A 26,903-nucleotide genomic window follows, 5' to 3' on the forward strand; every position below is an offset into this window, starting at 1 on the left:
CAGTTCTGAGAGTGTTCACTTTCAAGATGGCTGGGTTTTATTTTAAAGGAAAAATTTGTAATAATGAAAGATCTGAACATTAAACCTCTTAATTAAGCCAGTTATAGAGGCAACTCAAATGAAGCAGTTAAATGAGGTTGTACCCCAGACCAGTGATGCAGAAGTTTAATTAGGATTTATTGTGGAACTCCATCAAAATGCAACATTTTGTATTTCTAGGGCTGTATACTGGACAGAAAGTGAAGATGGGCTTTTACTTTAGGTCACTTGCATTTATCAAGCCATGTCTTAATGGATGCACTAAGAAGGAATTATCTCAGGTCTCACAAAGGTTTTTTTCATTTTTCCACCTTTAAGAAATAATCAGGAGTTTTTATTTCTGATTTTCTCTTCCTGATCAGTTCTTAGCAAAGCAGGGAATAAACATATCCTGCACATATCCTGCAGCTGACTGGAGTAACCCTGGTGGAAGCCAGCCTGATGGAAGGTGGCACGTTCCCTCATTAATGAGAGCTAGAGGGAGAAAGATGGATTTAAGGGAAAGGCACTCAGCTGAGACCAAGGAAATTGTTTTTAACTGCAAGGCTCTGCCAGAAACTAAATCTTTAATGCTAGGCAAGTTACTTAATCTCTCTGCAGTTTGTTTCCTTATGGCTGTGATGTTTTCCCTGCCTGAGAGTGGATAAATCCATTCAGCCATGTGTGTGTGAGTTGCTTGGATGGTACCACATCCCTGGACAGCTGCTCTCCTTGCTGTGGGAAGGAAGGAAAAAAATGGATTCAGGGAAGCTGAATCCATTGCCACTTCAGAGAATCCCAAAATTTGGATGTTCCCATGGTGGGGATGTCCCCAGCCTTTCTCCCACCAGGAAAAACGAGGAAAATCAGAGGGAAAATGTGATTTTATTTTGCTGTGGAGATAATGAGTGAGCTTGTACCTTGAGAGACCTTCCCAGGAATGTGGTTGCACTCAAAATTGTTAGAGCAGATAGGGATACGTCTGATAAATAAAAGACTCTCAAGAGTGATGGCATTATGAGCCTGCTCAGGGGGCTCAGCAGAAGTGGCAGGAGAGTGATGGGCAGCTCTTTAATGAGGGGAGACTGAAATCCCCCCATCTGTGAGCTGGGATGGGCTCTCTGATGAGGGCAGGGATTGTAGGCAGTTGTAGTGAAAACTCTTCTTTTGTGGCCTCATTAATACCTGTCAGGGAGCTCTGAGGTGGTTGTTTGTATGGAAATGACTTTTCATTTTCTTGGCACATCATCCTTGGTGATGGTACCAAGCCTTGAGTGTCTCTGGAGCAGCCAAGTGCTTCCAGCATGGAAGACCTCAGAAGTGGGGCTGGTCAGTCTCTACTCTGTTGAAGGAGTGACAAAAATTACTTTGTAATTAAGCAGCATCTTTGATATTTGTCTAGTGAAAATTGGTCTTGGCCTTTTTTTCACCAGTATGATGCAGCCCTACATTTCTTTAGGGGAAAAAAAATAAGGCAACAAATGGCACAAAATTCAGTTATTTTTGGGGAGGCACCTTGCTGCCCAACCTTGGGGCAAGCTGGCCTAAGAGTCTGCTAATCCCCTATGGCCACATATGGCAATGGCCAAACTACAGGCAATGGCCTATAGCTTCCATACTCATTTTCTGTTCTGTTTAAAATGAAAATACAGGGTGTTGGCTGCTCAGGGCATGTATCTGTCCTTGAAGCAAGTAGAGTTGGGAACGAGGGTTGGGAAAAGCAGAAATTTTCCAGCTTTCCATGGAAATGAGTGATAAGTCACCCTAGTGTGTATCACACACCTGGGGTTCCAAGCAGTGTCAGAGTCAGCAGGGAGGTATTGGGGCTGGATTTTATTGCAAAGCACCATATCAAATGCTTCCCCACAGTTGTTGCTGCTTCCTCCCTGTACCCACTGTCAGCGGGTGGAGCATTTCCAAGCCAAAGCCTTTGGGATCATCCTCAAAAAGGAGGGGGTGCCACACGTGTGCAGCGATGCCCGCGGCCGGACGGTGTTTTCTGTGCACTGTGGACTGACACAGCAGTTTTGCCCAGCCCAGCTATTATTTTACACAATCCCTTTTTTTATCCCTTTTGCAGTGGACGGCGGATTGTAGCGAGCAGCTTGATGGCAGCTGTTCCCCATCCCGAGGGAAGGGCTCGTCGTCCCACGAACATAACCAGGTAGGGTTTGTGTTTAGTTCCTCCTCCACAGAGCTTTGCCTTTATTTCTTGCACTGCCTCGCCTGGGAGGTGCTGCCAGCTGTCCCTCTCCCGTGGAAGGGGCGATGTGTCCCTCTGCTTGGCATCTGAAAGCTCATTCCTGCCCAAGCCATGGGAGGTGGGCAACATCCTGATGTGCGGATGGATGCTTTCATCAGGAGCTTATAGGGGAAAAAATAAGGAGTGTCACATTTATTCCAGACTTTCTTATTGTCACCTGTGTGAGGAAGCTGTTAGGGGCATCGGAGCTGACTTGGAAGGATGAGATGTGGCTGGAATAAGGGATCTTTGTGTAGCTGGGCTGCTCTGTTGTGTGCTGCAGCACAAGGATGGTGTTGCAGGGAAGAGCGTTACAGAGCTGAGAGGGTGAGCTGGCAGAAGAAGCAAAGTTGCACGTGCTGAGAACCTGTGTTGGTTGTGCAGTGACAGGAGCCAGGTGTGAGTCAGTTTTGGTGCTTGAACATGGTGTGAACACAAGTGAGGAGTGTTTACCAGGCACTGCTGGAGGTGGCTGTCCCTCCTCATGTGAGTACCCCCATGGAAGAGAGTTTGGTTGGATGGAGGCTTGTGTTTGATCATTCTCATCTGGTTGACAAGCTGCTGTGTCACCATGAGACCATCAGCTCTGTGAGAGGAGTACTTGCTTGAGGAGATTTAGGCATCTGGGGGAAGGGGAAACGGCATTTCCAATTGCTGTGGCCGATGGATGTCCCACCCAGAGAGGTGGCTTCAAGTTGGTGGCTTTCATTCTCTTGCTCTGCTTGATGTTCTCCAGATGCAGTCTTGTGCGTGGATCCATGAGGGGGAATTTGGGAGCCCCAAATTCCAGGGTGTAAAAGGGGCCTGTGGCAGGTTGCAGCTCTCATTTTGGACATAGCTTTCTCCCATGGAGCCATGCTGGAATTGTTGGCTGAGGGATGGGGGCTGAGGCATCCCATCCCTGCCCTGGCCCTGGGATGCTGGTAGCACCTCTACCAACACCTGCACCCAGCAAAGGCAGGCTGTTGTTTTGTAGGAGGGCGTGTGCTGGGCAGAGGCACTGCTTTGGATGAGCTCCTGAGGGTGCCAGATGGAATTGTGTATTTGATTTATTACAGCTGCGATCTGCTTCAAAATATTCAGCAGCAAAACCTCATCCAGGGTCCCTCCCAGCACTGCAGACAGCTGCTGGATGTTCACTTGGGAGGCTAGCTGCTTCCATCGGGCTTCCTTGGGTGGATCAGGGGCTTTCCTTAGGGAAGAAGGTCCCTGGCCCTTCTCCCAAGGGCTCTGCTGATGTGCCAGTGGCTGGTGGGGACCACAGGAGGATGCAGGAGTCATGCATGGGTGTTGCTTTCCTGACAACCTCCATCGGCCTGGTGCCATGCACTCTTTTGTTTCAGCTTACATGGTTTGTTTTTTTTTGTTTTCTTGCTATATTTTTTTTCCCTGGGAATTAAATGTGTTTGATCTCCTCCTACAGGGAGCTCCTTTCCTACACACAAACACCACTCGCTCATGCCCAAGCTGCTTACCCTGTGTTTGGGCTCTCTCCCAGCCTGCAGCAGAGCTAGTAATTATCTCTCTCCATGTTTGGCTTCCTTTAACTGTGAGTAACAAATTTTCCTTGGCACCAAAGAGGAGCTGCAAGCTATTGTTCCTCTGTCCAGGCAAGCATTTCTCTCACTGTCACTGATATATGAGTTAAACGCTGCTGGTGAGCACCAAGTGCAGTTTCTTACCATTCCTGGCTGTTTTCACAAAAAAATCTTTCAATATTAAAAAAAAAAAAAAAGTCATTGCTATGATGCTTGTCCTGAATTAAAATTGTCAATCACTTTTCAAACCTGCTAAGGAAGAAGCCAGCTAATTATTTCCCAGAGGAGGAAGGGGTTGCATTTTGGGGTGGTTTTTTTGTTTGGGGTTTGTTTGGTTTCAAGTTTTGTTTTGGTCTTTTTTTGGGTTTTGGTTTTGTTTGTTTTTTTTTTCTTGCGATGGAGGTATTTTGTTGCAATTTTTTATGTATTTGAGGGACTTGGGCAGGAAATGGAATTCCTAATTTTCCTGTTGTGTTTCCAGCTGAGATCTCTGCATTGCCAGTCGTACTTGAAAAATACTTGGATGTGAGATTTCTGCTGGCTTCAGCTATTGTGAAAATGTGGGTTATGTATCAGTGACCATGGTATGCCTCATGTGGCCATCAGAAAGGGCATTTATATATGGAAATCTGGGTTAGTCCTAGAAATATATTCAGCATGTGGTTCATTTTCTGTGAAGACAGAGTAGTCCAGTCTTGCTTTTTCAGAAGTAATTGGCTTTCTAAAGGTTATGGGGAAACCTAGAGAGAAGATGACTTTCCCATGCCTGAAAAATCCCTCTGTGCATTCCTGAGTACTTGATGCCTTTGAAATTCTGGGCTATATGATCCAGCAAGGTAAAGAAAAATAAAAGAAAGATTTTTTGTGTGTGTGTGTGTTATGCGTTTTTATATAGGATGTGTGTATATATGCATCTAATGGTTGTTGCACAAGTGAGGGGGTTAGAGCAATTTCTGAATAATATACAATATAAGGGTAAAAATGAAGCGTTTTTACCCTTCATTTTTAAGTGTTTTCACCTTCATTAAAAATGAAGGTAAAAACAGTCCAGGATATTCCTAAATTGCTGGTTTCTGATGTTGTTGGGTGTCTCTGGAAACGAGCACCCAGACTTGTCCTGCTCTCGCACTGCTTGGTGAGACCTCTATTAGCAGCTGTGTGAGACAGTGTCAATTCCTATAGGCTGGCAGAAAGGCATCCCATACAAAGCAGTGGCTTAAAAAGAGAGAAAATTCCCCCTGAAACCTCCTAGTCTTTCCAGTTCTTGGGCGGGTGGCTGTGAGAAGATGGTCTGCTCATGGAGGAATCTCCTGAGATACATTTTGTGAACTCATGCTGAGAAAATCCTGGTCTCACAATTACATTCAGCTCATCCGTAATTCTTGTTTCCTGCTGGGATCTCTCTGTCTGCTGCATGGTGTGGCCATGTTCCACTAAACTCCTGAAAGTTTGCCAGATCTCACCACGTGTGAGCCTCTGGGGCAGAGACCAGGTACTCAAAATATTCTTTGAGCACCTTACTGCCTCTGTAAAGAGGAAGGTTTAGATAATGGAATAATTTTAAACTCTTTTATGTTTGGATTTTTTTTTTCTTCCCCAAAAAGAGCCAGTGGGAAGTTTTTATATAATACTTTATTTGCATTCCCCTTGTGAGGCTGTGGCAAGTAGGAAGCTCTTTGATATATTTCTGAGAGCAATTCATTAAGTAAAAAAATCTGGTATGGTGCATATTGAGGGATCCAGCAAAGCTCTTGGTACATGAAAGGCCTGGCAGGAACTGCATCCCAGGCTCCCCTTATGTGAAAGGCATTAACAAAACCCAGAACAACTCTGCGGGTTTGTGCCATTTCTCCAGGCGGTGGGAGATGGAGAGCTGAAAATCCTCCTTCCTGGCCAAGTCCCTCCCTTCCCCCATGGTGGCTGGCTGTCACCCATCAGCACCAAGGAAAAACCTGTGTTGTTGGCAGGAAACAGGACGTGCTTGCATCCCACTGCTTGTGTCCATGCCCCACCAGGTGCAGCAGGAGCTTGGCACAGGGTTTGGGCCCTCAGAGGCTTGTGCAGGTGATGGTTGTGTTGCTGATCTGCTGAGCAGTGAAGGAGCAGGCAGGGTGTGCAGATCACACCTGATGATCCCACACCTTGCTTGCAGCACCCTTGTCCTGTCCTCCCTGAGGAGCTGGTGGTGAAGGAGATGACTCTGCCCTCCTGTTGAACCAGCAGAAACAGCAGCACATGGGACCAGGGTGGGGTGGTGGGTTTGCACTCTTGGGCCTTGGCTGGAGTTCAGACTGCCTGGAGTAAAGAGCATCCCTAACTGTGCCAGCACAAGAGTTCTGACAAGGGCCTGGAGGGAAAAGGGGGAATGGCTTCCCACTGGGAAGGACAGGGTTAGATGGGATATTGGGAAGGAATTCTTGGCTGTGAGGGTGGGGAGGCCCTTGCACAGAGTGCCCAGAGCAGCTGTGGCTGCCCCTGGGTCCCTGGAAGCATCCAAGGCCAGGCTGGACAGGGCTTGGAACAGCCTCATCTAGTGGAAGGTGTCCCTGCCCATGGCAGGGGATGGAATGAGATGAGCTTTAAGGTCTTGTCATTCCATGTCCATGTCCATGTCCTGCAGTCATGGCTGGAAAAGCTGCCATGCTGCCAAAGCAAAGGCAATAGGAGGTGAGGGGCAATGTGTGAAGGCTGTCTCTTGGGTAACAGCAGGTTGCAGTGCACAGAGGAGCTCAGTTTTAGTGAAGAGTAGAAAAATCAAATTGTCTGTGCAGATTTTTTCTTTCACAGTTCTAGAAAATTTTGTTTTTCAGGCATCAGTGCTGCTTGACTTCCTGGGATCAGCCACCAGGAGATCCTGCCTGGTGGATGCTGCAGAAGCAGGTGGGAAGGGATCATGGTCTGGGACAGGGGACATGTCACTGGGTCCAGATTAACTGAAGTTAGCAGTGAAGTTGTCCTGCTGGTTTAAATCCAGTGACATCAGCAGGCAGCTTGTAATGCCCCAAATTCTTGGCTGACCAGACGGGGCTGGAGAGACAGTGGATTGGCAGTGTCTCCTGACTAAATTTGTAATTCATTTTCCCTGGGCTGGTGCACAGCCTGTGTCTCACTTGAGTTGCCTATCCTTGGGTCCAGATCTGAAAGAAAACAAGAGGGATGACTCTGGAAAGACTTTTAGAAATTGCAGAATGTTAAGATGGTGGAGTGGATGTTAAAAATCACCCACCTCCCATAGGCAGGGACACCTTCCACTGGAACAGGTTGGGTTGGGGCATCCACAGCCTCTCTGGGTAGCCTCAGCCAGTCTCACCACCCTCACAGTGAAAACATTCTTCTAATATCCAGTCTAAATTTCCCCTCTGTCAATTTGTGTCCATTTCTCCCTGTCCTGTCACTGTAGTTGTTGATGCAGAGTCCCTCTCCAGCTTCCCTTTGGGCTCCCTTCAGATACTGGAAAGTGCTGTGAGGTCTGCACACAACCTTCTCTTCTCCAGGCTGAACAGTCCCAACTTTCTGAGACTGTCTTTACAGGTGAGGTGCTCCAGTCCTTTTATCACCCTCATGGTCTCCTTTGGACTTGTTCCAACTGTCCCATGTTTGGGGAATACATTTGGGGTTCTCCATCTTATTGGCCTGCTCATATTGTAGGCCAGGGCCAGTTTGTACACTGAATTTGGCTGAGGTTGTCCACCATGCTGAGGATGCATTGGGGCAGGTGGGTCCTGGCTGATGCTGCAGACACTGATTTTGTGTTTCCTAAAGAGAAGGAGAAAGCAGAGAAAACAAGAAGGAGAAAGCAAGAGAAGGAGAAGGCAGAAGACTGTCTTTGCCAGTGAGTGCATGTTGATGCATGCCTGCCTGATGGAGGAAGAAAGTAGGACTTCAGGCAGGGTGACCTGCCCATGAGCAAAGAGCAGCTCTGAGAAAACCAGTCACTTTTCTGCCTGTAATTGCTGGGTGATGCTTCCTCCTTTATTGGATGCAGCCCTGCTTAGTTATGGTTGGAGAGGACTGCTGAGAAAGAAATGGAGTCCTTCAGCTAATGTGTAGGTGTAACTTTCCCTGGGACTTGTGTTTGGGCTTGGCCTCGTGGAGCAGCAGTGCCTCATGTGAAGCAGACACCTGCTTGGGTGTCAGGAGGGAGATGTTTCACTGCCTTGCTGCCTGCTCTGGAGAATTGCTGCTGCTTATTGAGGATAGGGGGAGGTGTTTCCTGGGCCTGGTGTCACCAGTGACTCACAGGAGAGGACATCTTGTCACCCTCATTTTCCATTTGGGTAGAGAAGACCTGGTGATGACGAGGGGGATGCCTGTCTACCCATTGTAGAGCTTCCCACACTCTTATTTTTGTGAGATTTGATTAACCTTTGAGGTCTCCATCTTTCCAGGTTGGGGTGAATAGGTCAGTCAGTGCTGGAGCTCTAGGCAGGGAAGGGATGACGTGAGCCATTTCCTCTGAGGCTGGCACAGGGCCTTGCTGATGGGTTTCCATAGCACATCTGGAGTTCTCAGGGCCATTCTGAGAGCCCGGAGTCTTCCTACTCTTCATCCTTGTGTGTAAATGAGCTACCTAGCTCATCCTTGCCTAGCATGGCTCTTCCAGTGTTGTCCAAAAAACACAACCACACAGGCTTGGTCCTTTCCCAGGTAGTCCAGAAAGATATTGTAAGCTTAACCTCCTACTTCCAAGTCCATCAGGTCCTTTGGTCCTTTGTTATGGCACAAGAATGGATAAAACCTTAATTTCCCTGGTGGAAGAAGGTCTCAAAGTGATGTTTGGTGTCCCTTCTGCAGATTGGAGAGGGTTGGGGAAGGTTCCTACCTGGGAAGGGAAGGAACAGAGCCAAAGGGGTTGGGGCTTCTGCATCCATTTTTATAACAGTTTCTGATGTTCTTACAGCATTATGTAATATTTTGAGGAGAAAGAAGCTAGAAAGTTTACCCTACTAAGATATTTAGAGTAATCTTATGGTTGGGGTTTTGTTGGGGTTTTTTTAAGGTGTATTTTGAGTTATTAAAATAATTAAGCCTTTGGTTTTCCCTATTAAAATTGGCGTGGTTTTTCTGGAGTAGGTCTAGGGAGGTACTTGGAGTGCCCTGCAAAAATTCTGCATAACGGGAAGATTTGGCAGCAGCACAAGTTGGGTGTGTGAAAACCTCCACTGCAGAAAAACCTCAAAAAGGGCCTTTTACACAATAGCTGTTTTCTGGTCTGACCAGGAGTAAGATCGAAGTTGAGGAACCATTTGAGGGACACCCCACAACTTGATCTAGGGATCTCCTGGGTGCAGATGTGGGACCCTTGTTATGCTGGGGGATATCTCAGCGGTTTTTGGGGGCCTGAAAACTCTGACAGCTTCCTGTTATTTTTCCTCTGGCCCACTAGAGGAAATTGAATATTGAATACTGAAATTTTTACTTATGATTGAACATGAATCCCATCCAGAATCCACTGATATCTTCAGGACACTTGGAACTTGTGCTGCTGCCAGGGTTGATCTGCATCTCTACCAGCACAGCCCACTTCACCCATACTTATCTTCACTGAGAGCAGCCACGTAGGTGATCACTGTGCTTCCATTTATGGCTTCTGCACTGGGGAAACTTATCTTCTTTTTCTGCAAATAGGATTTTCAAACTTGCACTGAAGCAGCAGAAAATATTAACTCTTGGGCTGGCAGAGGCAGCAGGATTAATTAGTTCATGCCTCAAAGAGCTCACTGCAAAGGTGAAAATTGCAGTGTAAGTGAAACATACGATTATTGCTAATTAAAATGCAAATGTTAGATTTGACAGCTAGTTTCCAAAGGAGGGCTGCTGGCAATGTGCATGAGCCTGGGTGTTCCTGAGAAGGTGCAGAGCTTGGCCAGAAGGATTGGCATAGGTTGGAGCAGCTTCTGGAATCAGTCTCTGGAGGGATGGTGTTTTCCCTCCCAGTCCCAAAGTGTGGCTCAGAGGTCCCATCTCCTGCTGGTGAGTGTGGACCAGAAATGATAGGTGGAGGAGCTCAAATAAGATCTCTGAGCAAGTCTTCAAGGACTGTTTGGGGAACTGAGAGAGACTGGGAGACTCTTGGTGTTTGAAGGACACGGCAGAGTAATGGGGAATTGGGTCAACAGGAGGCAAAGGGCAGAGATCTTTGTGCCATTACAGCTGTTTCTTCAGTGTTTGTCAGCTTTGGCAGCCAATTCTGTTCCTGCAGCATGGTGGGTTTGTTTAGCAGGAGCTGTGTGTGGAACATACACAGGATGGAGGAAGAGCAGTGCCACATGTCACCAGTGCCAAGCCATGGCTTTCTGCTGGACTCCAGCTGCCTCTGGAGTCTGGGAATGGGCTTTTATGGTCTTTCAATGATGCTGGTGAAGGGTTTTGCTGCTTGGGTGTTTTTTTAAAGAACAATCATCACCTGCATGCTCTCACCCACTCCGTGAGCATCACCCATGAGGTTGGTGTGAGCAGCCCAGTTCCCACAGAAAATCTGCAGAGAGAGGGTCCATTTTAGCATGAAGGAGCTTTACTGAAGGACACAAAGCCATCAGAAGTGTGTGGGACTGTTTCTGGGTGTTATATTTTCATTCTGGAGATTTCAGTCCCCTTCAGTAAGGTACCAGTAAAAAGTTGTTAATCTATGGCAATTAGTCAGAAATTTGGAGGAAATACTGAGCTTGGCTGTGCTGGTGAGTTTGAGCATGAGTGTATTCAGGCAATTCTCAATTGGGACTGTGAGCATCTTCAGCAGACATTTCAACAGTTTTTAATGCAGCAATTTTATTTAAAAAACAATTTGGTTTTCCATATTAGTGTCAGTGCTTGATAAAGGTGAGGAAGATAAACAGGGTGAAAGCCCCAGGCCATGAGTTAGAGCCAGGAGACAAGCTGGTTTATTAAAATCACCTCTGATTGTGATCTAATTGGTAACTTTGTGCTGTATCCAGTGGTTTTTCTTGGTGAGCATTGATGTATGGCGATACCAATATTCTCGTTTCTCACAACAGCTGCATTTCTGGAATTTGCAACATCTTGGATTGTCTGCAGAAGACCACTCCTAAAAGATAGATGTACTGAATATTAATGAACAGTTTTTATTTTCAGTGTGTCTTTCAAAGCAAAAGATGCATGTGCTGACCTGCAGCATTTGGCACAGAAATCTTGTGTGTGTGTGTGAACAAGATGTTCAGTGTGTAGGATACAATTAATCCTTCAAACATCAAGCATGAGGGTGCATTTCTCCCAACCACCTTTTCAGCTGGTGCACATATTTCCCATGTCAAAGGAGGTATTTCTCACTTCTCAGGATCCTACAAGGTTGGCTCTTCTCCAGGCCTTCCTGAAGTGACCTGCCTGACATCCACCACGTTTTTTATCCCTGCATGCCAATTGAACAACTCATTTTGTGCCATTTGGTATTTCTCAGCCATTGGGAGATTTGGGCAAGGGTGTGGTAAGAAGGGAAGAAGAAGGTGCTTTAACTGTCAGTGGAAATAACCACATTCCAATTTCATTTTTCTACAATTTGAAAATCAGATAATTGCCTCTGTTTAAGTCAATACCACAATGTATTTAAACTTGCTTGAAAATTACTAGGTTGTAGGGTGCAGAATGTCCAGCTGGAGTGATGCAGAAACCAGCACTGGAGTGTTTTCCTCCAGTTCCTTGTGTTGGGTGAACCCTTCCATATTTCTTGTGCATCCAGGTCCATGCTGGACCACCAGGTAGCATCACCCTAGGTAGTTCAGGTTCTGCTGTGCAGTTGTCTGCCTGCCTCATCCAAATCAGGTGGCAGTGGTGGAGCTGGGACCTGGTCTGTGCCCTGGACTTGGCTGTTGTGTTCAAAAGCAGTTTGAGTGGTGAATCGTTTTGATTTGAGGCTTTGAAGGCTGAGGTGGCCCTGCCCTTGCCTTAGCCCATGGCAGTGTCTGCAGGACCTCATGTAGCCCCATGAGAACATCTGAGACATGAGAAACCCTCTTGAAGCCCTCAGCTCTCAACCAGTCCTAAAACACAGGCTTCCCTTTGTATTTCTCAGATTTCAGAGTACTTGGAAGAGTTGAATATTCTGCACTTGGTGGTATCATGGGATTTTAATAGTTTTAGGTGACTTCAGAAGTCTTTCCCAAGTCTCTGAGCAAAGCTTTTGGAGCAATTGCCATGACAATATCCACCTTTCTCCCTAGAGACCTTGTGGGGTGTTTGGGTAGAGCTGGTCAGGTGAGTTATTCTGGTTTTCAGATGAGTCATTATGCCTTGAGGGCTGAACAAGAAACCTGCAGTTTACTTGACAGCACAACAAGCAGAGAATAAAGGAGAACATCAGGCACAGCTCCTTAAGAGACAAAAATAGTTATTTGTGTAATGAGTTTCCTGGTGAACTACAAGAGTCCTCAGCCATGTGAATAACTGGACTCCAACAGTGGGAAAACTGACTGAGAAGTTTATTTGGGCCTGGGAGGGGAATGGAATGGAGTGGAATAGAATGGAATGGAATGGAATGGAATGGAATGGAATGGAATGGAATGGAATGTTTCAGCTGGGAGGTACCAACCATTGTCCAGTCCAACTGCATGCTCAATTCAGGGCTGACCAGAAGTTAAAGGGTGTTATTAAAGACATTGTCCAAATGCTCTTCAGCAGCTTTACAGGATGTGGGGTTGGTGAATATGCATAATTAATGCTCATGAAGATAGAGAAGATAAATGTTATTTTTCCCCATGCATACACTAGAGCACCAAGGCCAGATCTTATCCTCATCAGAGATTCCCACAATGTCATCCCTTTGCATCTGTAAATAGAACATGTTAAAGGAGTCAGAGGAGGCCCCACAGTCAGGATGCTGGTCACGGGCATGGTTTTGTAGGTGCAGGCACGAGTGGCCTGGGAGCTGGAGCTCTCCTGTTCCATCAGGTCGGTGGTTTTGGAGCGTGTGGGATGGAGTGGCCCTTGACTAAAGCAACCTGTTTGTTGTTTTCAGGAAGAGTGGGATCACAGCAGCAGTGGGAGCACAGGATCCCGGCCGGGGTCGAGCTCCAGGCAGGGCTCTGGATCCAGGTCTGGCAGCCACAGGAGAAGCAGCCAGTTCAGGCATTCAGCCAAGGTACACCTGGTGGAGGTGCTGGAGCTGTGTCCCCTGCTTGCTGCTTCTTGGAGGCATCCCCCTCACGGCCTGTTTGTGGTGTGTGTCACACAAAGTGTGGGTGCATGTCAGCTGGGAAGGGCACTGCAGAGACCTGTTTAATTCACTCATGGTGTGTGACCCACTGAGGTGTGCTGGTTGCCTTAGCTTTGGGAAAGAAGTCCCTAGTCAGCTGGTTAAGTGCAGAGGAAATCAGGGATTTTTTCAGTATTTGAAGTCTTGGAGTATTTCAGTTTTGAGAAATCAAGAGATGTCTGTAATTATTTGCTGTCGGGTCTTCATTAGAAGTTGAAGAATGAGTGGGCAGCACATTGATGGTGTTAAATGGTGACCTTAAGTCCAGCTGCTTTCTGTGTGAGCTGTCTGCAGGGCTGTATGGGAAGTCACCTTCCTACCCTGCAAAAGACTTTAAGAATTAACTTTTTATGTGGGTATAGGTCCGTCTACACCTTGAACTGAGACAAGGGACCATTCCTGTTAGTTTCAGTCAGCCTATGCCCTGTCTTCTCTTGGAGTTGCTCTCCTTTATGCACACATCAGCACCAGTTGTGCCAGAAGTGGATGGCAGACTCTGAGGTTTGGAACCAGTGGTCAAAGTCCTGGTCCATTCATCCATTTCATCCTCCTGAAGATCTTGAGGAAATAGCTTTTCTTCTGAGTCATGCTGTGGTGGGAGAGGACCCATAGAACCAGGTTATATCTGGAAAGTGATGGTCCTTTCTGGTGGGAATGAGACTCAACGTATCCTTTCCTCTTTGAGCAGGGATAATACTGTCTTCCTCAAAATTTCTATATTTTTGTCTGTATTTTTCACATGACAACTTGCAGTTTTCAACAAAGAAGCCCTGAATTGGAGCCTTTTTAGACAGTTCAGTATCTATCTCATCTTTTTTTATTTTCTACCAAAGTGCAGCCAGGGGTTGTAGGCAGCTGAGAAGGAGGAAGAGTGGGGGAAGCTCCTCAAGTTCAGAACTGAAAAATGCTTAAGTAATACATGGCACAGGATAATCCCTGAATTTATAGCAGGGACCCAGGCGGCAACTTGGTGTTGTTCTGTGTGCAGTGATGATTTAACCTGGTTGCAGTTGTGCAGCAAAGGGCATGATTTCCTATTTGTTTTCTGGAGGATGGTAATGAGGAGCAGCGAGAGGTGGGACGCTGAGCTGGGCTTTCTAAAGCTGCTGTGTGCATGCAAATGCTGACTTTGTGGGGAATTTGCTGAAGCTGCATGCATGGTAAACAGCCAGAGTCCACGTGGGCCCGTCCCTGTTTGTGTGGGCAGCTCCAGGGGCTGGGCAGCAGTGGATGCAGGTCATGTGTGCTCACAGGGGCAGGAGGACAGAGGTTGTGGACGTGCATTTAAACCAGATTGTGTGCAGGATCTGATTTACTGCATGTCTCATCTCTCAAGTACTGGTGTTACTCGTGAAAGCGTCTCTCTCAATTATCATTCCGAGTGAATTAATTAATTTTCAGCTGTACTAACTCCTTCTCAGTGAAAAAGATTATCTAAAGCTGAGGGTTGGGTCACTGGGAGCTTCATGTTAAAATTGCTGATGGTTATAATTGCAGTCCTGGGGGGACTGACAGCAAGTCACTGCTTTTCTTAAATACATGCCATTTTTAATCTTTTTTTATACCTGGATTTGAGAATTGGCTTTTTGAAGTCTTATTATTAAGTCTTGGCATTGTGCTGTGAGCGTTTTAGTAAGCTCCCTGCAGTCCAGGGCTGCAAGGCTGCTCCCTGTCCTGTGAGCTGACACAGAGACTGGTTCTAAAGACAGGTCATAGAGGACCACAAGGGTGTCTTGAAATGGCCACAGTGACTCAGGACTTAATGACAAGGTGTGCTATCACTAGGCCCTTTTTGGCACCATTTTGTGGAGTCTGGCTGATGCTTGGAGTGTCTCCCAGAGGTTATGGGACATCTTCTAGGAGGACCAGGTCTGGGTGAGAGTGTTCAGCTGCTGCCTCGGACTTGCCTGACCTCCTCACCACCTGAAATGGATTTGTCTCTTCTTTGTGTATAAGCTGTGATAACCTGCACATGTGTGCTTCCATTACACTGCATTTGGATGCTTATAAGGATTTAAGAAACTAATTCCTCTCCTTAGTGGGAGAAAATCGTGCTTACATTTGCCTAAAATAAAAAGCTCATCTTCTTCTGTAACTTATCACGGGAGTTATGTATTTCTGGTAATTTGTTTCTGAGCAGAGACATGTCAACTTGCAGATCCCCAGGGGTTAAAATCATAATCCATAAACCTCTTGGAGGAGACTAAAAAGGGAGCAGTGTGTCTGTGTTTGGAGTTTCGGGTGTTTAAATTGGTTGTGCTGGAAATGACTGCAGAATGTAACCATCTGTTCACTAAGGACATGTGTCCTGACATTGGTTGGGAAAGTGTTGCTCAATTTGTGAGCAGATTGAGCTCTGGGACTTCATTAAGAAATGGTCACATTTTTTTATGAGTTTATAATGTCTTGGTTAATATTAATAATACTTAAAAATGACAGAAGGTTTATGATGGGGAGAGATGGAATCCACATTCTCTAGCATGTATTTTGCCGGAGTGGGACCATTTGGACTGAGTTGCTTAAATAGTCTGAATATGTGCAAGATTATGAGTAATCTGAACAAGAAATGTTGAGGGGAAAATTGGTTAATATGGACTCCTAATTTGCAATGCATTCAATCCGTCCAGACTGAGTCAAGTCTGATATCTTAAATGGCAAAATCCAACCTGCTTTACTTCACCTGTAAAGGGTGGAGGGGGCAGCCCTCTTTGTGCAGGGAGGGCATGTGAGGGTTGGTGACTGTGAAGGGGCTTTGAGTAACATATGTGAGGTCTTTGCTTTAGATGCTCGTGCTTTGGGTTGTCCATTTTGACAAAAGCAGCTGCCTGTGGAGGAAGATTCAAGGTGTTTCACATCTGACTGGAGATTCTTTATAATGCCCGTGGGGAAAGGCCCTGGGGGTGGTGGTGCCAGGGGCTGGACACGAGCACAGGGAGCACAGGGTGCCCCGGTGGGCAATGGCCCCTGGGCTGTCCCAGCCACGCTGTGACACAGCCCCAGGGCAGGGCCTGTCCCTGTGCCGGCGCTGCTGAGGCAGCTCCAGTGCTGGGGACAGCTCTGGGCCCTCAGCACAAGAGAGACACCGAGGGGCTGGAGCGTGTCCAGGGCAGGGAACGGAGCTGGGAAGGGGCTGAGCCCCAGGAGAGGCTGAGGGAGCTGGGAAGGGGTTGAGCCTGGAGCAAAGGAGGCTCAGGGGGGCCCTTGTGGCTCTGCACAGCTCCTGACAGGAGGGGACAGCCGGGGGGAACAGGGACAGGAGCAGAGGGAACGGCCTCAGGCTGGGCATGGGGAGACTCAGGGTGGACATGAGGAGGAATTTTGTTATGGAAAGGATTGTTAAGCCTTGGAACAGGCTGCCCAGGGCATTGGTGGAGTCCCCATTCCTGGAAGTGTTCAAGGAATGCCTGGATATGGCACTCAGTGCTCTGGGCTGGGTGACAGGTGGGGATCAGGCACAGGTTGGACTCAGTCTTGGAGGTCATTTCCAACCTAAATGATTTTGTGAATCTCTGCCTGGCCCCTGGACCTTGGTGAATGGTGCTTGTGGACATGGGGCAGGAGGACAGGGCTGGAGTCAGAGCTGAGCTTGTGCATTGTCTGCTCTGCGTTGTGCACAGCTCTGTGTCCCCGAGCCTGACACTGTCACTCACTCCTTGCCTTCATGGTGCACTTGTGCAGCAGGTGAGGGGTCTCTGATTGCATGGATTCACACAGGAGCACAGGATCCCTTGTGCAGAGCCAAGACACCCCTGTGGCTGGTGAGAGAGGCTGTGCCCTGGCCGGGATAGCTCCATGTGCCTCCTGACAAGTAACCACTTTTCCATCTCTCCTAGAATGGCAACAAGGAGAGCAACCTTGACATGCTGGGCACAGACATCTGGGCTGCCAACACCTTTGACTCCTTCAGGTAAGCTGGTTTTAAATTGCTTTAAGGGAGGGTGGACTTTTAGGATGGACCGTGCCTTGTCTTAGCCCTTGCTGATATGTCCATCCTGCTGGTACCCAGGCACCAGAGAATACCCTGGTAAGGCTGACATCACTGCTTCTCCTCCTCCCCATCCCCATTTAGCCTGTAGCACCAAGCACAGTCTATATAAAGCATCCCGTGCGTTTTGGAGAGGCCACTGGATGGGTTTGCAGTCCAAACACCTGAAACCTTTTAGTTTATTTTAGTCACCCCAGAACTGCACAGGCAAGACTTGAGTCAGCTCTGAGCTGCTGCTCTGGCATTTGATTCTCCCATTAGTTGGAGGTACCATTATGTGTTGGCTTCTTAACTGCTGGAAAGAACTCTTCAGCTGCTGTCTCAGTGAAAGCAGTGAAATATCCTTCCTGTCCAGTTTTATGCATAATCTGCATAATCTTGAGTCACTGGAGCAGACAGGTTGTGCAGGACCAGAGAGAACATCATGTCATGGACCTGTTGCAATACCCTCTTGGTACACAGAGCGAGTATATCTTGCAGGGTGTCTTCTATATCAAAATTAGAGGCTTAGATCAAGCCCCAAGAGCTCAGCATAGCTAAAAAACAAGAAAAAATGAAAAGAGATGCATCAGTGTGAAGGCTGGAGGCTCACATCCACATGCTCTGCAGCAGGGAGTGGGGAGTGGTGCTTCCAGAAATGCCAGCTTTCCTTGTCTGCAGGCTCCAGTGTGCTCTCTGCTCTTCAGCTCAGTGGTTTTTAATTAGTAGTGGACTTCCTTTCTCTGTTTTTCCCTGTTTTTCTCTCCTAGTGGTGCAACGTGGGACTTGCAGCCTGAAAAACTAGATTTCACCCAGTTTCACAGAAAGCTGCGAAACACCTCCAAACACCCATTGCCTCACATAGACAGAGAAGGGTGAGTGCTGTGTCTGCAATACTGTGCTCTCCAGGAAGGTCTGTCTTCTCCCTTGCTCTAGGAACTCTGGCTTGGTGGCACACCTCACACAGAGGACATGGGAAGAAGCACTGGACTGCTCAGAGAGTTTGAGAACGCCATGATCAGTGTGTCTGGCTCCTCTGTCATCCAGTTCTGAGCTGGAGCAGAGTTCTTCTCTGTATTTTCGCATTGCCTGGTACATCTCAGTGTTTAAATAACTCTGGATCCAAGTATCCTAGATCCTGGTGTTCTAAATTTAGACATCTCTGGATATTGGAGGAAAGATCTTGGCTTAGTGCTGACCTGGTTACAGTTGCTGTGAATGACACTGTTCTTCCCAGCAAGAGTTCAGGGAAGGAGAGAGCATCAATGTGTTTCATAAAACTGTGAAAACATTCAACAGCTTCCTTTGGTTGTGACAGCCTCCACAGGTTTCCCTGGTATTTCTGGATTCCTTACTGGCTGTTGGTTGGTCAAACCGAGTAAATGTGTGCTGCACCAAGTGGCTCACCAGCGTTGCCCAGATGGGAATCACCGTTTCCCTGCAGGTTCTCTGCAGGTGGAGAAACGATTGCTCCCACTCAGGAGGGTGCAGCCAGGTAGGAGCTGGGCTCTTCTGCCCTGGAACAAATGACAGGATAAGGGTAAAGGCCTCACATTGCATATGGGGATGCGTAGGTTGGATGTTAGGAACAGTTTCTTCATGGAAAGGGTTGTCCAGGCCTGGCACAGCTGCCCAGGGCAGGGATGGAGTTGCCATCCCTGGAGAGATTTAAAAACCATGTGGATGTGGCACTTGGGGACACTGGTCAGTGGTGCCCTTGGCAGGGCCAAGGGAATGCTTGGACTTGGTGCTCCCAGAGCTCCCTTTTCCATGATTCTGTAGATCAGGTTTTCCTCATGCTATCACTCAGAGCACAGAGGAAGGAAAAAAATTAGAACAGGTCTAGAAGATGGGGTTGCAGCTGATGTTCCATCACTGCCATGTTGTTTGTACGAATGGAAATCTTCTCTTGGAGACATTTTTCTGCTGATAATTTGGTTTTGCCAAAGTACTGGCCAGTGCCATATGCCTGGTCTGCACATCTTGTTTAGAAGACAGGTTTAGAATTGTTATTAGAACAGTTGATTGGAAACATCCAGCCAGGCCAGAAATCCCATACCAGCCCAGGCTCAGCATCTGCAGTAGGCTCCTGTACCATACAGGGACAGGAAGACTCAGACAACCTTTTTTTCTGCTCTGTAAGGTATACTGCAGATTTATAAAGAGCAATTTTCAGAACATTTGGAACAGCACAACACTAAATTTCTAAGTCACAAAGTCTCTTAGTCAAGTTCAATCCGATTTTTTCATATGAGTTTGAAAAATGAGATGAAGGGGCCCTCTGTAAAATAAGATATAATGTGCTTCCTCTGTAAAAAAAGATATAATGTTCTCCATGGTTGATGGCACTTGCAAGTGATCCTGTCAGTGACAGCTGCTGCAGGGAGGATGGAGCAGGGTTGTTGTTGTGTTTTTCCTCTGGTTCTTGGTGTATTGTGAATGCCCACATTGCAAACAGGTAGAGGAGGCAGTGTGGAGGTGAGATATTTAATCACTCCTAAATGTTGCAGCTGTTAAAGTGGAGTAAAAATTATTGTATCTGCAGAAAAGTTAAGCAGATGCTATCAGCACAAAACAGTGCATGTTCCAAAATGTGTGCCATGTAAGTAACCTGGCTAGGACAGAGGAAGCACAAAGAAAGACAAAATTGTTCTTATTTTTTTGATTTCTAAAGCTGACTGTATTGTGCATTCATCAGCTCTCCGTGGTGAATCTGTGCTGAGATTCAGCTTGCTGAGCCTCCATGAATCTCCACCTGCTAGCTAGGCATTTTCCCCTCTTGCTTGAATGGGAAGCTTTTTTAAAAAATTTAGCTGTGCAGTGAAAAAAATAATAGGGGGGGAAAAAAAAGGACTATGCTGTTCAGTGTGTGTTTTCAACACTAAAAGAACCATTTTATCCCTCAGTCTGATCAGTTGTCCAAGGCTGGCCATGGAGTTGCATCCAGTTGTGTGACCTCAAGTGACTTTTGGTTGGGTGAAGCGTTTTCCTCCAGGGAGACACCTGCTTTTACTGGGAGATGCTGTTCGGTGGCATGCTGAATAATCACAAGTGGAACAGTTTAGAAAAAGCAGAGAGCTGTGCTGTGTTTCTGACCTGAATTTATCTGGCTTTAATTTCCAGTGCTAGCTCTTGCTCTGCTTGTACTCTTCCAGATCAAACATCCTTTTGTAGCTGGTATTTTCTCTTCGTTCCAGGTATCTCCCAAGCACACGTATCACTTGAGTTTTTCAGGTACTCTAAGGAATTTCCCTGTGGCCTCTTTGAAACACAACTGCCAGCGCTGCCTGTGATCCTGTAGCTGGGGCTCAGCCATGCTGTCTCCAGAGGAAAGCTGCCTTCTTCCCCCTAATCCCTGCCTCCTCTTCATCCCCTGCCTTTTTGCCACAGTTCAGCGTCAGAAATTCAGCCTGGGACAGTCCCCACCCTTTTCAGATGACCTTTTCCTACAATACACTTGTGTTCTGCACCTGCAGCTGGCATTGTTTGTACCCAGATGTGTGACATGATTTTTCTCATCTATATGAATATATAGATATAAATATTTTTTCAGATGTGTGCTTCTGTATGTGTATGCACACTATTTTTTTGCCTTTGTAAGTCAGTCAGAATTTCATCTATGATGGAAAGTCAATTGTTGAGCACCTCTGATTTCCAATAAATACAGAATCACAGAATGGTTTGGGTTGGAAAGGATCTTCAAGATCACCTAGTCCAGCCCCCCTGCCATGGTCAGAGATACCTTTTACTAAACCAGGGTTCTCAAGTTGATTAGGGTTAATTAAATTGCTTCCCTTCAGTTTGCTGGATTTTGAGCCTGGTACTTCAGCATGTGCCATTTTTCTCAATTTTTTTCTCCCGTTTTCTCTAATTCCAAGATCTGTTTTTCTCTGACTTCTAGGCACTGATTACCTGAGTCTGCTGCTACCAAAGTCTCTGCTGTATCTTATTTAACACTATCTTGCTTCTAACTGACAAAAAAAAATATTTTATCATTCTTGGATAATGAAGAAAGACCATCTCTGTTGTTTGTGAACATAGAAGGGTGATAATTATTGACTATTTCTTTCTTTTTCTGTATCATCACAAACTCTTTGCACAAAACTAGTAATTATCTTTGAATTGTTTTTTTTTGATTTCTTGTTCCAAGAAAGTCCTTCAGCTGCCAATTCTGTGTATGGTGTGTGAGTGCTTGACTTCTCATCCCAATTTCTTTGTCTTTCAAATTGTCTGTTTATATTTATATTGATTGCTGCTTCCTGTCTGAGGTGTGTGTTTGCTGATTTTCAACACCTTTCTCATCAGGGGAGCTGGAGCTCCCGTGGAGATCAGCAAATGAGCAGCGCTTCAAAGGAAACGTTTTTCATTGCTCTCTTTGTGCTCTCATTTCTGCTGTCCAGGTGGGCTGTGCTTTCAGTTTTGCTTGGTCTGGGCTCAGGACTGCCTTTGGTTTTCTCACTGCTGCTACTACCAAAAGTGTCTGCAAGCTGTGGCAGATGGTGCAGGTGGAGAGGACTGAGCAAAGCATTTAATTTTGTATTAACAGCTTTACGCCTGCATGGGAGTGTTTGGAGGCACAGCACACTTGCTCCAGAGAGAGCCTCTTTGTTTCCATGAGAGGCCTTTGCAGCAACAACTGATATTCCCCTTGTGCTGTAATAGAAAATTAACCGTGTCTCCAACGAGTTTTCACGTACTTATGTTTTGTTTTCCTCTTGCCACAGGCTTGGAAAGGGGAAGTACGAGGATGGTGACAGCATCAACCTGAACGACATAGAGAAAGTCCTTCCAGTGTGGCAGGTAGGTGATGAGGACACCTGCCCCTGCCATGGTGGGCACCAGCCACAGAGCCTTCCCTGCCTTCTGTTCCCTTAGGAAACCTCCTCAGGAGTGGGAGAGCTGCTGGGCTGGGGTCCCTTAGGGGTTGGGATGGAGATTTGTGCCTGTGGTTTCAGGTGTTGGTGCTGGGCAAGGGCAGTAACCACGCAGACTTTGTTGGGAGGCGATACACTGAGGGCAGTATATACCCATGTATGTATACATGTGGATGTACACAGGGCTCATGTGTTGAAGAAAAGGATATTCTGGAAAGCATCACCCCCTCTTGACAGCTCCAAAATAAATTGCTGCCAGGAAGCCAGCAGTGCCTGTGTGCTGACCCAGGTATTGCCCCTCTGGGCAGTGCCCATGTTTACATGCAGTGGTAATCCATGTGTGTGTTCTCTCCGGCCTGTTCTTTCTCCAGATCTCTCTGTGCAGTTTTGGCAGTTCTGGTTAAATGACCTCTGAAGCGTGGATGTTGTGGAATAGCAGGATGAGACCCTGCAGTTCAGAAGAGAGGTTGAAAAAATCAATTTGTCAGCATCATATAGTCTTCCATTTTACAGAGCCCTAGTCCTCAAAGGAGCTGAGTTCCCTAAGTTAGGCAAGTTTCAGAGGATGCTCAGCATGTTTCTGCTGAAACCGCTTTGCCTCTAGAGGCAAGGATGAAAACATCTCATGTGCTGTGTTAGTGTTACCCTTTTCAGTGCTGAGCCAAGAGCTCACCAAGTGTGGGAACTTTGAATGAATTAGAAATGAGACCTCTGAGTAGGTTTAGATGGTGTGATTTATTTTTTTTTAATCTTTTACGCAGGCAGGAAGGCTGAGTTTGGCTCGCATCTTCATTGCATGGTTCAGAAGGTCACAAGACCTCTAGTTACAAGACCTTTTAAGGATTTATTAACTAATAAACAATAAACTGCCAACAAGGATATTTATGTTTTTGACCTAACCCTTAAATATTTTGTCTTATGCACCTATGCTGCAGTGTGAGCTTTCTTAGCCAATCATGTTGTGATACACAGCGCTGCATTCTAAACTCCTTGTTCACCTCTGTAACCACTTTTATTTTTCCTATATCTTAAACTCTAAAGCTCTAAACTTTCTTCTACTTAGCTTAACCCGTGTCTGCCTTAAACAATAAATCTACATTCTCGCTTTTAGTACTTGAGTTTGGGCGCCTTTTCCAAAGTCTCAAATCAAATCTTGTGTTTAATTCCAAGCTTTGGTTTACAGCCCCAAAGTTCTGAGAATTCCTTGCGTTTCGGATTCCAGCAGCCAGGCTTCTTGCTCCCACATCATGTGAGGAAGAGCTTTGCTCATCCTGCAGACCATGTGACAATCTGCCTTTCTGTTTCTTTTGGGTGAACTATTTGGCACTGAGTGCATGAAGGAGTGGAGAAGGGCAGCTGACTTTGGCAGGGAGGAGCACTGCCTGCAGCTGCTTCCTGCTCAGTCTCTTCCATGTTTGGTATGTCTGGACTTTAGGTCACAGGGAAAAAACATCAGGTTCAGCTGATACAAACCCCTTTAATTCTGCAAAATAAGGTTAGTTTCCCTGGGGGATAATTGGAAATGAAGAATCAAACCATCTTTGGTGCGAGGAGCTGATTACCTTCAAGAGGGTTTTAATCAACAGCTGTTAAATAAGCTAGGTCCTCCTGGTCTGGCTATCATTTCATCATGTCCTAAGAGTACATTGAATATAATGAATTCATTCCAATATATACATTAATATCTGGCTTAATTATTGGTGTGACATCTCAAAGCTGGAAGATCTAGTGGGAATGCTGGATGTGGTGTTTTGTTCGTGCCTCAGGCAGACTCGTGCAGTGCTGCATTGATTTGCAGACATGCTTACCTTGGCATGTGCAGGCAGCCCTATGTGTCTGTGGGAGCTAGGACCCAGGTGGCTCTGGGTGAGGGTTGATCTTGTTCAACATGGACAAGTGAAATACTTGCAGACAGCTGGCTTAATCCTGACATATCATTGTTAACTGGATTTGAATGCAGCCGTGCAGTGCTGACAGTGATTTTACTGCTCCTCATCCCTTGTTTTAAATGGCTCTGTGGAGCAGTGGAGGGGGGGCATAAGGGAAGATATTCCTTTGTGTGAGCCTCTGAAAGGAAAATCCTTCACCCCGTGGGGTTGTTGCGTTCATGGGTGTTGCATCCTGAGGAAGAGGCTTTTCAGGTTGGTGATATATGAACTCCTGTTCCGTGTTTGAGAGCTCATGGGCTGCTTGCAGCAGGCAAGCACAGATGGAAGGGCCAATCTGAGCATCCTCCAGCTCCACTGGGGTAGTCTGAGCATCCTCCAGTGGGACTGAACCAGTCCAAGCACCCTCCAGCACAACTGGGGTGGTCCAAGCACCCTCCAGCACAATTCAGATGGAAGTGTTTAGCTGCTGGGTGTTCTTCAGCAGCCATGGAAAGGTTAAAAGCACCATGTTTGAGAGAGGTAGGGAGCCTTGCTTACAGGCTTCTTGGAGATTTGTGTGCCTTTGGTGTTAAAGTGTGATAGACATAGGACATGAATCTTGAACTAATTTCCAGTGTACGTCCAGGTCTGTATAGGTGTCTACAGAGACATGCAGAGATGTCCCTAATTAAGCAGAATATTGTGGTTGTCTGGGGGTTGAGCAGACTACTCTGGATATCTGGGTGTTAATATCCCCCTATTCATGAGTTTTTCTGCTGAAGTCTATCAATAGTATTTTAACAAAATATTGCAGGGAAAGCCTATGACTATTTGGCAATTAAAAGGTGGAAAAATAAACAAAGCAGAATAAACGACCTTTCCCCAGATCCTCTCCTTTTGTTTGGAATTCGTGCATCCCAGTCCTCAGGGATGCTCTCACAGCATGGTGTGCTCTGCCATCTCGTGGACATGCACAGGCTTCACAACTCCTTCACCACAACTCGTAATTTAAATTAATTTCTCGTGGCCCATCCTTTCAAAATCCGTCTGAGGTGCTTGTTTTTACTGGTGAACAGGTTTTTAGTTTTGAAAGCTTCATGACCAGGAGCTCATGAGGTCATTGTCTTGGCTCAGCTCATGAGCCATAACCTCTTCATCCTTCCTTACTCATAGGAGTCTGCAGTAGGATTTGGGCACTAATTCACCAAAGTGCTGCCAAAAATTACTCTTTTGAAGGTAAGTGTTCTCCATTCATGAGACCTGCTTTTTACTGCACACCAGGGAGCATCTGCAGCATAGGGAGGCGCAGCTCAGATGCAGAAAGAGTCTTTATCATCCTCTCCATTTCACATCAGCTGTTTTGTTGAGGGAGACCACATAACCACGTTGGCGTCATGAAGACGTCACAGGGAGGGCTGACTCAATGCCTTTTGCTTTTGCTCCCTTTGGCAGGCACTTGGGAAGTTGTTCAGGCTTGGATGTGTCACATGCAAGTGCTCTGGTTCCAGATTTAGTCTTCAGAGTCCTTGGCAAGCGAGCCCTTGGCAAAATGTACATTTACCAGAGAAAATAACCCAAGAGTTCATGTTCCACAAGATCATAGAATCATGGAATCCTATGCAAATCCTATCCTATACAAAGCTTGGGTTGGAAGGGAGCTTAAGGTTCATCCCCATCCCACCCCCTGCCATGGGCAGGGACACCTTCCACTCTTCCAGGTTGCTCCAAGCCCTGTCCAGCCTGGCCTTGGACACTGCCAGGGATCCAGGGGCAGCCACAGCTTTTCTGAGCAAGATCCACCCTGCTCCTTCCTGTGGAGCTGCTGCAACTCACAAAGGACACAGGAGGCTGCATGTCACAGGGCTGTGCTGTAAATGCTGCTAGACACAAGCAGCGAGTTTTGGGATGTGTCCCAAGTGGTTTCTGGACTTGTGTACTGCAGAGTTTGGCTTTCAGTTTGCTGAACTCGTGCCTTTGGGATGGGCTTGTCCTCCTTTGAATGTGGGAATGTGCCTTCACTGCCCAGCTGCTCCTTGTCTTGTGTTTTAGGAGGGGGAAATATGGCACTTCTGAAAGGCATACTGGGCTTTATTGTTGTAATGGGATAAACTTGGAAGATGGCTTTGATATAATTTGGTTTGGCATCTTACTGCCTTCAGCTCATCTCCTTCCGTTTCCTTACTGATTCTTGACCCTTTTTGTCATATGCTTGCAGTTACAATAAACTGCTTGTTTCTCTTCTGGCTGCAGTCGTCATCCAGCTTCCTTGTTGGAAGAGAAACAAGGGAGAAGCTCCTTAGGAGAAAGGCAGACTCCAAGTTGTTCACATTCCTCTTAGCACCACTGCGTTCCTGATTTTGTCCAAACAGGATTAGAAGCACCAGGATTCCTGATCCGGTTTGTAGTTCAGCCTATAGGTGCTTAGGCAAACAGATTTGTTATTTAAACTCTTCCTTTTCACACATGCCTGTGTTTGAAAGCAAAAGCAAGTAAGCTGTAGGTTCTTCCTTCAGCCTTGATGTTGTGCTGCTTTTCTCCTGGTGCTGAAAATCACCTGAATTGAGGGACCCACAGGCAGCTTTGCCCGTTTTCCTTGGGACCTCTTCTCACTGACAAGTATTTTCAAGTCAGACCTTACAGTTCATGTGAGTAAAGGTGGGACCTGTGCATGGGCTGGTCACTTGGGGTTCCTGCCCCAGGTGAGACATGGACACGCTGGGACATGGATTGTTGCACCTCAGTGTAGGGCTCTAGGAAGGGCTGGATGATTTCCATCTGAGGTACCCATGTTCCTTCCCTGTCAGCTCTGTAGGGTGCAGAGATAGACCAGTTCCCATGTGGGTTTGGTCAGATATGGAAGGTTACCAAAGAGAGATAAGCCAACCCAGGTGTCCAGCGGGAGAGGACAGATTATGGGCAAGCTATCCCTTTGCTGTTGCTCTGCAGGCAAGGAGGGGAGATTGGTGTCCAGTACTGGTGTGAGGGCTTGTTCCTGGACCCTGCAGATCCCTGATCCTTCCAAGGAGGTGGTAGCAGGAGAACAGGTCACTTTGGTGCCCTCAGGCAGGTCTTTGATGGTGTGGCGTTATTCACTATCACCATATGGAGCTGTCACCTCACCACCTCCTCTCTCCACCACCTGCTCCTTCTACACTGCAAGGCTTGGCAGTTCTCATTTTACCCAGCATGTTAGG

General features: G+C 46.7%; 1 protein-coding gene across 2 annotated transcripts in view; it reads left to right on the forward strand.

The window, feature by feature from the left end:
• Positions 1-26,903, forward strand: part of CTIF (cap binding complex dependent translation initiation factor) — a 146,087-nt gene that overhangs the window by 27,302 nt on the left and 91,882 nt on the right. For both annotated transcript variants that reach the window (XM_054283461.1, XM_054283462.1), the window contains exons 3-6: positions 2,099-2,182; positions 16,837-16,910; positions 17,738-17,842; positions 21,692-21,767. In XM_054283461.1, coding sequence (XP_054139436.1) covers positions 2,099-2,182; positions 16,837-16,910; positions 17,738-17,842; positions 21,692-21,767 — 339 coding nt within the window. The remainder of the gene's footprint in view (positions 1-2,098; positions 2,183-16,836; positions 16,911-17,737; positions 17,843-21,691; positions 21,768-26,903) is intronic.

This window comes from Melozone crissalis, unplaced genomic scaffold, assembly GCF_028551555.1.
Source record: "Melozone crissalis strain CALT ecotype California unplaced genomic scaffold, PUWL_Pcris_2 ptg000036l_1, whole genome shotgun sequence".
Classification (NCBI taxonomy): Eukaryota; Metazoa; Chordata; class Aves; order Passeriformes; family Passerellidae; genus Melozone; species Melozone crissalis.